A 12925-nucleotide genomic window follows, 5' to 3' on the forward strand; every position below is an offset into this window, starting at 1 on the left:
AGGGATAGGAATTGTTTTGTAATAAGGATATAGGTTTGTAAATGTGATCGATAAGAGATGTAGATAATCAGCGTTGGTGTAAGGAGGTCGATGGAGGTCATTGCTAATTTCAAATTAAAGGCTAGATTAGAATGTCAGCGTTGTCAAAAAGGTAACAAGAAATATCAACTGTCAGAATTTTGACAATCAAAGTTTTATTGTTCGGGACACGTCAGGGGCCACAGGGCTAACGCTGGGTAGTGGAGTGGGAGAGAGAGTATTCCAGCACTCGAAAGGTTAAATGTCTTCCTGCCTCACCGGCAGACCAGGCTCCTCCCCTCCTCTACCCCCACCTCGATTACAGTTAAGCTGAAATTGGTGGTTGGATTTCTGGGTTCTAGAATAGGCATGTGTGCAAAACGTACTTGGCCTTTAACTGGAGGCAGGCCTGCTCCAGCTTTTAGCAGTGGGTCAGATAATTGGTATACGGCCGTAAGGCCACACGCATCGGGTCGACCACTCAAGGTTGACATGGCCTAGGTTGATACATGAAAGAGGTTGCCGTGGCTAAGGTTGGAAGGTCGACACAAGCATTAGGTTGACAATGGCTAGGTCGACAAAAGGCCGATATGAGTTTTTCATATTTTAATTCTTTAATATATAGGGTGAAATTTACTAAGAATAGGAATACGAAAAATCTTATTCTTAATATGAATGAATACGACTGGTGTAGTCGTATTTTTATTCGTATTCCGGAGGATAATTTACTAATCAGTCGTATTTGATTGATTCGTATTATCCGATGGCGTATCGATTGGTATTTTTTCCGATACGAATTTGGGCCTGGTTTTAAAAAATCAGAATTTAAATAGGGCTCCGCTGATTTTTTTTTTTAAAACCTGCCCCAGGGCCGGTCCTGGTTCCCAAGATACAGGGAACCAGATGGCCACAGCAAAACCCAAAGGTCTTTTCTAATTTTTACATTTGAATAAGCCCGGTACCCACACCCAGGGGTACCGGGGACAGCACCAGGTAAGTTCTGGAGGGGTGGACCCCTGTGTTGGGTGGGGTCCTTACTCCCCCAGGACCCCTGCCCAGGCTGACTGGTCGGCTGGTTGGGCCTGGAGCTTGCTCTTAAAATACGAGGGACCCCTATTCAATTTGTCCCCCGTATTTTGGGAACCAGGCCTGGGGCTGGTTTAAAAAATCAGCGGAGCCCTATTTAAATGGTTTTCTGATTTTTATTTAATCAGAGCCTGGTGCTGGTTATGGCCCCCTCGCCATTTTTTTTAAATTGTTTGTTTAACTATTTTTTACACACTGCAAGTCTATTTTTTCTGGCGTATCTGGCCGGCAACTATCGGCTGTTTACTGCTAAATAGCGGCCGTATGTTAATACGACCGCTTAGTAAATTAGGAATCACCATTCTTTTGAATGATGATTCCTGTCGTATTCTATCGATGGTGTATGCATTCGTATTTGTAAATACAATTACGAATATGCCATTAATCCTAATTGCCGTATTTTTGGGATAGTAAATCCAAAAAATACGAATGTGTAAAAAATAGGTGTATTTCTGGTTTACGAATACACCTATTTTTACGAATTTCCTTTAGTAAATTTTCCCCATAGACTACAATACAACAGTTTTGCTGGCTATACTTACAGCAGCCATAGGCAAATTCAGACATATTGGGAAATCTAGTTCAGACATATTGGGAAATCTAGTTAAGTGCTAAAAGGCTTGTGACAGAATTATACCGATCATTTCTGGAAAATACAAATATAACGTCTGAATGCGATGTACAGTTCCCTGCAGTCTGCTGACCGTTCATCTATTTATTGAGCAGTGAAAATCTGCCAGAAAGGATTCCTGATTTTTTGATGAGCAGGATAATTAACCGAAGACAATGTTACATAATTCATAAGCTGAATCACTGTCTCTGTTCTGTCCACCAGCCGGCGTCCCTGAAGAAAACCCTGCAGTGCTTAGAAGGCATTCACCTGAGTCAGTCTGGTGCCGTGTTGATGTTGTACATTGACAAGCTGCTGTGTACTCCGTTCCGTGTGCTGGCCCGCATGGTGGATACACTGGCCTGTCGGCGGGTAGAAATGCTGTTGGCTGCAACTCCACAGGTACTGGGCTGTCACCAATTATCTTTCTGTACTATGGCCCTTATTCTGGTTCAGTCGCAAAGGCAAATTCCTTCTCAAATGGACAAAACCATGTGCACTGCAGGTAGGGGGCAGATGTAACATGTGCAGAGAGAATTAGATTTGGGAGAGTTTTTTTTTCAAGTGAGATCTATATTGCAGTGTAAAAATAGAGCAGCCAGTATTTACCCTGCACAGAAACATTATACCCACCCAAATCTAACTCTCTGCACATGTTACATCTGCCCCACCTGCAGTGCACATGGTTTTGTCCATTTGAGAATAAATTTGTATTTGCGAGTAAACCAGAATAAGGGCCTGCTTGTGCTCAGTCTGCACCAGCCCTTCACTGTTGTTGATGGAGGGCATTAGAACACCAGGACCCTATATGGTGTGTTGCTGAACTCTCATGGAAGCCCAGACCACTGCTGTTTAAAAAAAAAAAAAAAAAAGCTGGGGGAACTAGGTGCAAACTAAGACACAAGATTGGGGAATAAGTACACAAGACAGGTCCGATATGTGTGACTCTTGCCATACATCATTGGGCTTAATCTTCAAATATATACCAATTCCTTGTGCAACAGAAAATGTAGAACAGACAAAACAAAAAGAATAAGTCCCAAGGCGCAAAGCCCTCCTTCAGCCGGATCCACAAAGATGGGTCACCACTCAACCCAAACGTAGGAAAACTTGCTCTGGAAAATGGACCAATGGGCGCTGGAGGGTAGTATACACAAATTCAACGATGTTTCTCTCCCGTATAGATAGTATGGGGGAAAAGAATACAAAACAGTGTATCAGAAATGTTGCAGTCTGATAATCAAAAAAGTGGGGTTCACGATGAGGGTAACCATAAGCGTACCATCACTCACTATAAGAGAGGTATAGACGTGCCCGTAAAGGTTTCTTTATTAGGGGTTCACCTCACGTGCGGTTACAAGAGCAAATGGATGCGTACCGTACTCACAAGGGTATACGTAAATGCAGACGCATCAAGGTATCTTTCACTTTCAGAAGGTGGGAATACTCTCATGTAGGTATCAAACCTCCATATAAATGGATATAAAAACAAGAGAGCCCATTTTCAAAGATACGCAAATTTTATTCTGAACGGATAGACAAAAGTAACTGGGATAAGCTGGATGGAACACAAAACACGGTACCTTGAGGCTGGGGTATTGGCCTTATACCCCAGTCTATCACCGTCTGTCAGCATACAATCCCAGTCAAATTAACAGCAAAGTCCGCTCCTCTCCTGCCAACGCGTTTCGACAGAGGACCTGTCTTCTTCAAGGCTTGGAGAGGAGTGATCATAAGCACATATTTATACCCATGCACATTGAGTTAATTGGGCATACTTCCGCCGGAAGTAATCATAGGGCGGAAGTATCCATGAATGAATTCTAAGTTACATTTAGGCTTGTAAATAAGCAGGACTAAATCAATTCAAGTGGGACAGTGAACATAACCTGCTTATCTTGCAGGAAAGTTCAATTTAGCAATGTTCCCGCTGTTAGAAAGTGGATATCGGGTCTCCGTTATCAGTGGAACGCATAGTTCCGGACCCGTGACACGCATGACTGCTTCCGCAGTGTGTCACTTCCGGAAGCCGTCTGCTTACTTGTACATTCAAATGAAGCGTATCCCCTTAGGGATGCTAGGACGCCGTCCCGTGACGCGCTGTGACGTCAGGACGGCGATGTGCGTCTAATGGAACGCACAGACATTAAGTATATGGACCGCACAGAGTCACGCTGTAGGGGCCTGATTCCGCGCTGTCTAGCGGGGCCCGAAGTAATGGATTATATCAAGAGGGGCCTGATTCCGCGCTATCTAGCGGGGCTAAAGTGACACAGTGCCTTAGTATATAAATTGCTAGTGGATAAAAATATAAAGTGTCCAATTGCTTCTTAAAGTGACGTGTGCATGGGAAAAATATGACTTTTACAAGATACATAAAAATACAATTTTATAAAAATAACAATTAAAATAATTCAGAGAATATAAAGATATAAAAAGGCTTAAAAACTCATTAAAACTCATAAAAACCACTTAAGCTCAAAATCTGCATTCAGACCATGAGGGGCCAAAGAATTAAGGTCATATATCCACCTCATTTCCTTTTTAGCCAGATTTTGTTCTTTATTTTTATATCTCCAATTGTCTTTAACAAGTTCGAGACCCCAAAAACCTTTTATGTGGTTGGGGGAACATTGATGGAGTTCTTTAAAGTGTAAAGAAAAAGGGTGATCTGGATTGCCCTTTTTTATGTTCCGAATGTGTTCGGACCACCGGATTTTTAAAGTTCTGGTGGTCTTTCCCACATATAGTTTGTCACAGGAACACATAATAGCATAAATTGCATATTTTGAATTACATGTCATAAAGTGGTTTAATTTGAACTGGTGGTTGTTCAACATGAGTTCAACCGTTTTTTTAGCAGTGTTGGTGCAAGACTTGCACATGGCGCAATCTCCACACCGGTGAAACCCTTTATTTCTAATGATGCCACCTAGTGGTTTCTCTATGAAAGCACTTGAAACCAGCTTATCTTTAATGCTAGGCGCTCTTTTATAAATGAATTTGGGTTTATTTGGTAAAATCTCTGATAAAATAGGATCACGTAAAAGCAGGTTCCAATTTTGATTAAAAATCTTCTCTATTTGGCGGTGGTGACTGCTGTAGTTAGAAATGAAGGCAAGGCTGGCCCCAGTTTCTTTGGTCTCCTTGGGCTTGTTTTCTAGGAGACTCTCTCTGGGGATCATGTCAACTTCTTCTATAGCTTTAGCTAATAATGCTGGCTTATAACCCTTATGGAGGAATTTTGATTTAAGGGTCTGAACGCTCCTGTCATATTCTTCAGGCTTGGAGCAGTTGCGCTTCATCCTAATAAATTGCCCCTTGGGAACATTAGTCAACCAGCGACTCAAATGGTTGCTTTTGCTATCAATATAGGTATTTGAGTCTGACGGTTTGGTGTACACCGACGTTTGTAATGTGTTGTTCTCCACATAAATGTTTAGATCCAAGAAATTGATGCTGGATTTGCTAATGGCAAATGTAAGTTTTATATTCAATAAATTAGTGTTTAAAAAACTACAAAATTCATTGAGCAAAGATTCCTCACCACGCCAAATAAATAAAATATCATCAATGTAGCGCCACCACTGGACCAGGTTCGCACCCCACTCATGGCCAGACCATACCATGGTGTCCTCCCATCTGGCCATGAAGATATTTGCATAACTGGGGGCGAACCTGGTCCCCATGGCGGTGCCAACCTGCTGAAGATAGAAGGAACCATCGAAGTTAAAATAATTATTGGTTAAAATAAACGAAATTCCTTCCAGTATAAAAGTTTGTAGATTGATCTCCATTAAGGTGCTATCTAGTGTCTGTTTTATTGCACTCAAACCATCCTCATGTTTAATAATAGTGTACAGGGATGTCACATCTGCTGTCACCAGAAACAGAGATTCATCCCATGTGACTTCTTTGATCTTATTCAATACATCCTTCGTGTCTTTTAGATGAGACCTGTTATTGCGGATTGACAAATACTCCGATTTAAGTACTATTGATAAAGATATTTCAGAGTTTTTGGTGGTAGATGAGTTTACAGTACCGGTGATATACCTTTTACCAAAGGTACACAAGGATGTAACTAATCCGCCCGGACGTCCCATTATAGCGGGGACTAATTCCATTACCTCCAACCTTTCCTTTTTTATTGACCACCATCTCCAACCTTTAGTGTGCAATAACAGGTCTCATCTAAAAGACACGAAGGATGTATTGAATAAGATCAAAGAAGTCACATGGGATGAATCTCTGTTTCTGGTGACAGCAGATGTGACATCCCTGTACACTATTATTAAACATGAGGATGGTTTGAGTGCAATAAAACAGACACTAGATAGCACCTTAATGGAGATCAATCTACAAACTTTTATACTGGAAGGAATTTCGTTTATTTTAACCAATAATTATTTTAACTTCGATGGTTCCTTCTATCTTCAGCAGGTTGGCACCGCCATGGGGACCAGGTTCGCCCCCAGTTATGCAAATATCTTCATGGCCAGATGGGAGGACACCATGGTATGGTCTGGCCATGAGTGGGGTGCGAACCTGGTCCAGTGGTGGCGCTACATTGATGATATTTTATTTATTTGGCGTGGTGAGGAATCTTTGCTCAATGAATTTTGTAGTTTTTTAAACACTAATTTATTGAATATAAAACTTACATTTGCCATTAGCAAATCCAGCATCAATTTCTTGGATCTAAACATTTATGTGGAGAACAACACATTACAAACGTCGGTGTACACCAAACCGTCAGACTCAAATACCTATATTGATAGCAAAAGCAACCATTTGAGTCGCTGGTTGACTAATGTTCCCAAGGGGCAATTTATTAGGATGAAGCGCAACTGCTCCAAGCCTGAAGAATATGACAGGAGCGTTCAGACCCTTAAATCAAAATTCCTCCATAAGGGTTATAAGCCAGCATTATTAGCTAAAGCTATAGAAGAAGTTGACATGATCCCCAGAGAGAGTCTCCTAGAAAACAAGCCCAAGGAGACCAAAGAAACTGGGGCCAGCCTTGCCTTCATTTCTAACTACAGCAGTCACCACCGCCAAATAGAGAAGATTTTTAATCAAAATTGGAACCTGCTTTTACGTGATCCTATTTTATCAGAGATTTTACCAAATAAACCCAAATTCATTTATAAAAGAGCGCCTAGCATTAAAGATAAGCTGGTTTCAAGTGCTTTCATAGAGAAACCACTAGGTGGCATCATTAGAAATAAAGGGTTTCACCGGTGTGGAGATTGCGCCATGTGCAAGTCTTGCACCAACACTGCTAAAAAAACGGTTGAACTCATGTTGAACAACCACCAGTTCAAATTAAACCACTTTATGACATGTAATTCAAAATATGCAATTTATGCTATTATGTGTTCCTGTGACAAACTATATGTGGGAAAGACCACCAGAACTTTAAAAATCCGGTGGTCCGAACACATTCGGAACATAAAAAAGGGCAATCCAGATCACCCTTTTTCTTTACACTTTAAAGAACTCCATCAATGTTCCCCCAACCACATAAAAGGTTTTTGGGGTCTCGAACTTGTTAAAGACAATTGGAGATATAAAAATAAAGAACAAAATCTGGCTAAAAAGGAAATGAGGTGGATATATGACCTTAATTCTTTGGCCCCTCATGGTCTGAATGCAGATTTTGAGCTTAAGTGGTTTTTATGAGTTTTAATGAGTTTTTAAGCCTTTTTATATCTTTATATTCTCTGAATTATTTTAATTGTTATTTTTATAAAATTGTATTTTTATGTATCTTGTAAAAGTCATATTTTTCCCATGCACACGTCACTTTAAGAAGCAATTGGACACTTTATATTTTTATCCACTAGCAATTTATATACTAAGGCACTGTGTCACTTTAGCCCCGCTAGATAGCGCGGAATCAGGCCCCTCTTGATATAATCCATTACTTCGGGCCCCGCTAGACAGCGCGGAATCAGGCCCCTACAGCGTGACTCTGTGCGGTCCATATACTTAATGTCTGTGCGTTCCATTAGACGCACATCGCCGTCCTGACGTCACAGCGCGTCACGGGACGGCGTCCTAGCATCCCTAAGGGGATACGCTTCATTTGAATGTACAAGTAAGCAGACGGCTTCCGGAAGTGACACACTGCGGAAGCAGTCATGCGTGTCACGGGTCCGGAACTATGCGTTCCACTGATAACGGAGACCCGATATCCACTTTCTAACAGCGGGAACATTGCTAAATTGAACTTTCCTGCAAGATAAGCAGGTTATGTTCACTGTCCCACTTGAATTGATTTAGTCCTGCTTATTTACAAGCCTAAATGTAACTTAGAATTCATTCATGGATACTTCCGCCCTATGATTACTTCCGGCGGAAGTATACCCAATTAACTCAATGTGCATGGGTATAAATATGTGCTTATGATCACTCCTCTCCAAGCCTTGAAGAAGACAGGTCCTCTGTCGAAACGCGTTGGCAGGAGAGGAGCGGACTTTGCTGTTAATTTGACTGGGATTGTATGCTGACAGACGGTGATAGACTGGGGTATAAGGCCAATACCCCAGCCTCAAGGTACCGTGTTTTGTGTTCCATCCAGCTTATCCCAGTTACTTTTGTCTATCCGTTCAGAATAAAATTTGCGTATCTTTGAAAGTGGGCTCTCTTGTTTTTATATCCATTTATATGGAGGTTTGATACCTACATGAGAGTATTCCCACCTTCTGAAAGTGAAAGATACCTTGATGCGTCTGCATTTACGTATACCCTTGTGAGTACGGTACGCATCCATTTGCTCTTGTAACCGCACGTGAGGTGAACCCCTAATAAAGAAACCTTTACGGGCACGTCTATACCTCTCTTATAGTGAGTGATGGTACGCTTATGGTTACCCTCATCGTGAACCCCACTTTTTTGATTATCAGACTGCAACATTTCTGATACACTGTTTTGTATTCTTTTCCCCCATACTATCTATACGGGAGAGAAACATCGTTGAATTTGTGTATACTACCCTCCAGCGCCCATTGGTCCAGAAAATGTAGAACACTCTTTGCCAAATACATTATAGGACTGACCACAAAGTACTGAGGGAAAAGAAATTAGATCAGATAGGCAGCGCAAGAATTGTTCGGCGCTACTCATGCGACACAGGGGTGGCCAAACCTGTCCTCAAGATCTACCAACAGTCCATGTATGTCAGGCCACCTGTGGTTCTATAGTAGGAATGAATGCAGCAGGTTTTGAAAATGTGACAGTTATTAATGACTACAGCTGTGCACCAGCTAAAAGATTTGGGTCATGTGACAGTTAGTAATGACTACAGCTGTGCACCAGCTAAAAGATTTGGGTCATGTGACAGTTAGTAATGACTACACCTGTGCACCAGCTAGGGGATTTCGGTCATGTGACAGTTAGTAATGACTACAGCTGTGCACCAGCTAGGGGATTTGGGTCAGGGTCATGTGACAGTAATGACTGCAGCTGTGCACCAGATAGGGGATTTTGAAAACATGCGCCGTTGGTAGATCTGGAGGACTGGTTTGGCCACCCCTGGTCTAGATGCATGAGGACAGGTCTGTATAGGGATTTACAGTACTTTAACGATCCTGGAAAAGTTCCAAGCAAGCCATGTAAAATGTATCAAGATGTAGTTATCATTTATGTTCCATTTGCATTAGATTTACTAAAGAAATAGAACGCCTGTTGTGGTCTCTAGTCCCCTCCTCGTTACAGAAAAGCTGAAGGTTGAAGAGTAAATCGCACCAGCATTGTATTGCTCCTGTCATTACTCCTTCAGTTAAGAAATATAATGTATATCTGGTGTTCCGGTATACCTTTGGCAGGTTATAAATCATTGAAGCCCTTTTTCTGGGGTTGTGCTAATTGCAAAGAAAGAAATCCGAAATACTGTATTTGTTCTCCGTGCCCAGATGTAAAGACTAGTGACAGATGTAAGGCCATGGATGTTACAGTATGTGATGCCGCGCCATTTCTGCTTGTTCTCTCCAGAATACCAATTCTCAGCTGCCTAGAGAGGAGTTGGACAGAATACAGGAGTATCTGCAGGGCAGTGGATTAGCACAGAGGTAACGGTCTACATCCTTTACTTACAAACAAACACATTCGAATTATTACAGGTAATATTCCGCAAAAGACCTTAATCTGCGGATGCGCTTAGTCAGTCCCTCTATTGGTCCCCTGTATTGAATATTAGACATTTTTTAATCACACACGAGGCCATCTACTAAACACACCAATGTGCTTCTCTTATCTCAAAATATCTCCCCTCCCGACCTCCTCACAAGATCTAATGGGGCGCCAGCATGTAGCGATCCCCGGGCTATTTCTATGCGATCTCACTAGATAGCTTAGAAAATCCCCCTACATTGCTCTGTGTGTAGGGCCATAGCGATAGTGATGCGTGCCCCCGCACATTGCTATTGTTCTCGCAGTTAATATTCAGGATGCTGGATAAATCTATAATCGCCGATGTCAGAACCAGTGTTCTCACCAGAGAACACTGGTCCTGACAATCGCTCAGCGCTGTGCAGCGATGTGTGCTGAGAGATCTAGCATCGCTCAGAACGATAATCTCCCCATGTGTAGGCCCCTTTACTTTTATCATTATTTGCTCCCATTCACGATTTGCAGGACTTTCTTCGGGTTGCACTCTCTCTGTGGAATGTACTCCCACACACAATAAGTCTCCTCTAGTCTCCAATCCTTCCCTGAACACCCGTCTCTCCAAGCAAGCTGATCATATTCCATTCTGCCCAAATAACCTCTAGGTAGTTAGTCTCATAGCTGATAAATATTTAAGTGTTTACCCAGAGCAGTGTCTATAGTGTCATGATGATTCACTAGTAAGCCCGCTCAAAGCAAAAGCTTTGAAAGCTAGTCTGCTACCTTCTGTGTTTGTGCATGTGTGAGAAAGAGATGTAGGGGGATATTTAATAGAATGCGATTTTTAGTCACTTCCAAAATCACCCATTATCGCACTTTTTATAATCGCTTTTTTTTTGCCGCGAATTCGCATATTTAGTGAGATGCGTGTTCCGGGTAAAAAAAAAAGCGCTATAATTGGTGATTTTGAGTCCTGAAAATTTGCGTTTTTTTTTTTAGGCAAAATTTGACGGGGGACAAAAAGCGTAGGGGTCCCCGTATTTCTAAAATTAGCCCCGGACTCTTGGACCACTCCTGGTTCCAAAAATACGGGGAACAAAAAATCTGGGGGTCCGCCGCATTTTTAAACCAGCACCGGGCTCCAACAGCCAACGGTGTCATGCCTCCAGGTACCCCGTCCAAGGCTGACCAGAACCGGTGCTCATGGTACGGCCAGGGGACCTTATGTAAAAAGTGTCCCCCGGCTGTGGCATGACACCGCGGGTTGTTGGAACCCTGTGCTGGTTTCAAAATGCGGCGGACCCCCACATTTTATGTCCCCCCGTATTTTTGGAACCAGGACCAGTCCAAGAGTCCGGGGCTGGTTTCAGAAATACGTGAGACCCCTACGCTTATTGTCCCCCGTATTTTTGGAACCAGGTCTGGCTCAATGAGCCCACGGCTGGTTATGCTCAGGAGGGGGGACCTCGCACCATTTAAAAAAAAAAAAATTACACTTTACAATTTACACATTTTTTAAGACAGAACCATGCACAGATCTCAATGATCTGTGCAGGGTTCTGGCCAATTCGCATGTCCGAACCTGGGCTGCATGTGTGGCGATTTTTAGTAACATTTTCCAATTTTTGCATCTCATTAAATATTTTGTATACTTTTTCAATGCGAAAATATCTGGATGTGATGTCCGGTGGTTCTAAAAATCGCACTTCAGAATGTGCGATTTTTGCGACAAAATCCGCCGTTTTTGCCATTTTTCGCAACTCATTAAATATGCGAATTCGGGAAAATGTGCGATTTCGGACGTTTTTTGCCTAAAAATCGCAAAAATCACATTTTCGCATCTCATTAAGAGTTTGCCATTGAGATGTTGCCAGCAGCCCCCTGTCCAAACAGCTGACATAATAAGGGAATCCTCATAGCTGCAGTCACTTAACTCCAGAGTATGGTGCGTAGCACTGTGCAAATGGAGCTCTAGAGAGCAGTATGTTGCAGTTTCATGGCCATTGTCTAATTGACTTATCTGCTCTTATAGGCACCAAAGACTATATTCTCTGCTGGACAGATTTCGGGCTACTGTGGCACTGGATACAGTCAGCCCTTCTCCGTTAGTAACCTCTCACCCGCTGGACGGGGAAAATCAGCCACGGCTGGAGACGTTGGACCCTGATGAGGTGAGTAAAGGGCCCCATACATCAGCAATTAATTGTGACAATTTTCAGATATGGAGATGATTGCCACAATTAATTTTAGATGTGTGGGCTCCCCCTTTTGGCAATCCCAATCAAAATCGCCAATCGATTGCTTAATCAGGTTTTTAAACATGTTTAATAATCTGGTATTATCTGCAGATCTTTTTTATATATGTGGGCATTCCCAATTCGTCGTCTTCATTACATTATGAACAGCTGAAATGACAATCGATTGGGCAATTTCCAGATATGAAGATGCAATCTTTAGATGGAAAAATCTGCAGATCACTGAAATAAATCTGTAATGTGTGGGCAAAGTCAGATAGATATAGATTGTAAAATCCATTTATCTGGCCAAAAAATCCCTGTATCTGGAAATCCATAAATTGTGATTGCTGATGTATGGGGCCCTTAAGCCTCTGCTATGTATGGGGTGACAAGGACAGTTAGTACTTTGAAGAAGTATGTCCACCTAACAGGCCTTGTACCCCAGGCCTCCTTACTTTTTTCTTTGTTACCCTCCATAATTTTTAAGGAACATTTGTTGATGCCTAAATAAATATAAAATTCTTCAGTTCCACAACATAGCTGGGCTTTAAAAAAAAAAAAAAACCTTACTCAGGAGAAATAGGGCCAGATGCACTAAGCTTCAATAGTGATAAAATGGAGAGTGATAAACAGCCAGCCAATCAGCTCCTACCTGCCATGTCATAGACTGGTTGTTTATTACTCTCCATTTTATCACTTTTGGAGCTTAGTGCATCTGGCCCTTAGGCTGATGCATGTCAGAATAATCTCCTGTGCGCTCAAAAAGAAGGGGGTAAGTTATGGGGTCATGTATATCTGTTTAGCAAGTACACCTAAAATAGAATGTTCCATCACTGCATTCCTTAATGCTTCTATATACAGT

General features: G+C 42.0%; 1 protein-coding gene across 5 annotated transcripts in view; it reads left to right on the top strand.

Annotated features, from left to right (window-relative positions):
* Positions 1 to 12925, top strand: part of HTT (huntingtin) — a 149231-nt gene that overhangs the window by 97107 nt on the left and 39199 nt on the right. For all 5 annotated transcript variants that reach the window (XM_083151753.1, XM_083151766.1, XM_083151758.1 and 2 more), the window contains 3 exons: positions 1940 to 2116; positions 9713 to 9789; positions 11859 to 11997. In XM_083151753.1, the coding sequence (XP_083007879.1) occupies positions 1940 to 2116; positions 9713 to 9789; positions 11859 to 11997 (393 nt within the window). The remainder of the gene's footprint in view (positions 1 to 1939; positions 2117 to 9712; positions 9790 to 11858; positions 11998 to 12925) is intronic.

Source organism: Crinia signifera, chromosome 1 (assembly GCF_055691185.1).
Source record: "Crinia signifera chromosome 1, ASM5569118v1, whole genome shotgun sequence".
In the NCBI taxonomy this organism is placed as follows: Eukaryota; Metazoa; Chordata; class Amphibia; order Anura; family Myobatrachidae; genus Crinia; species Crinia signifera.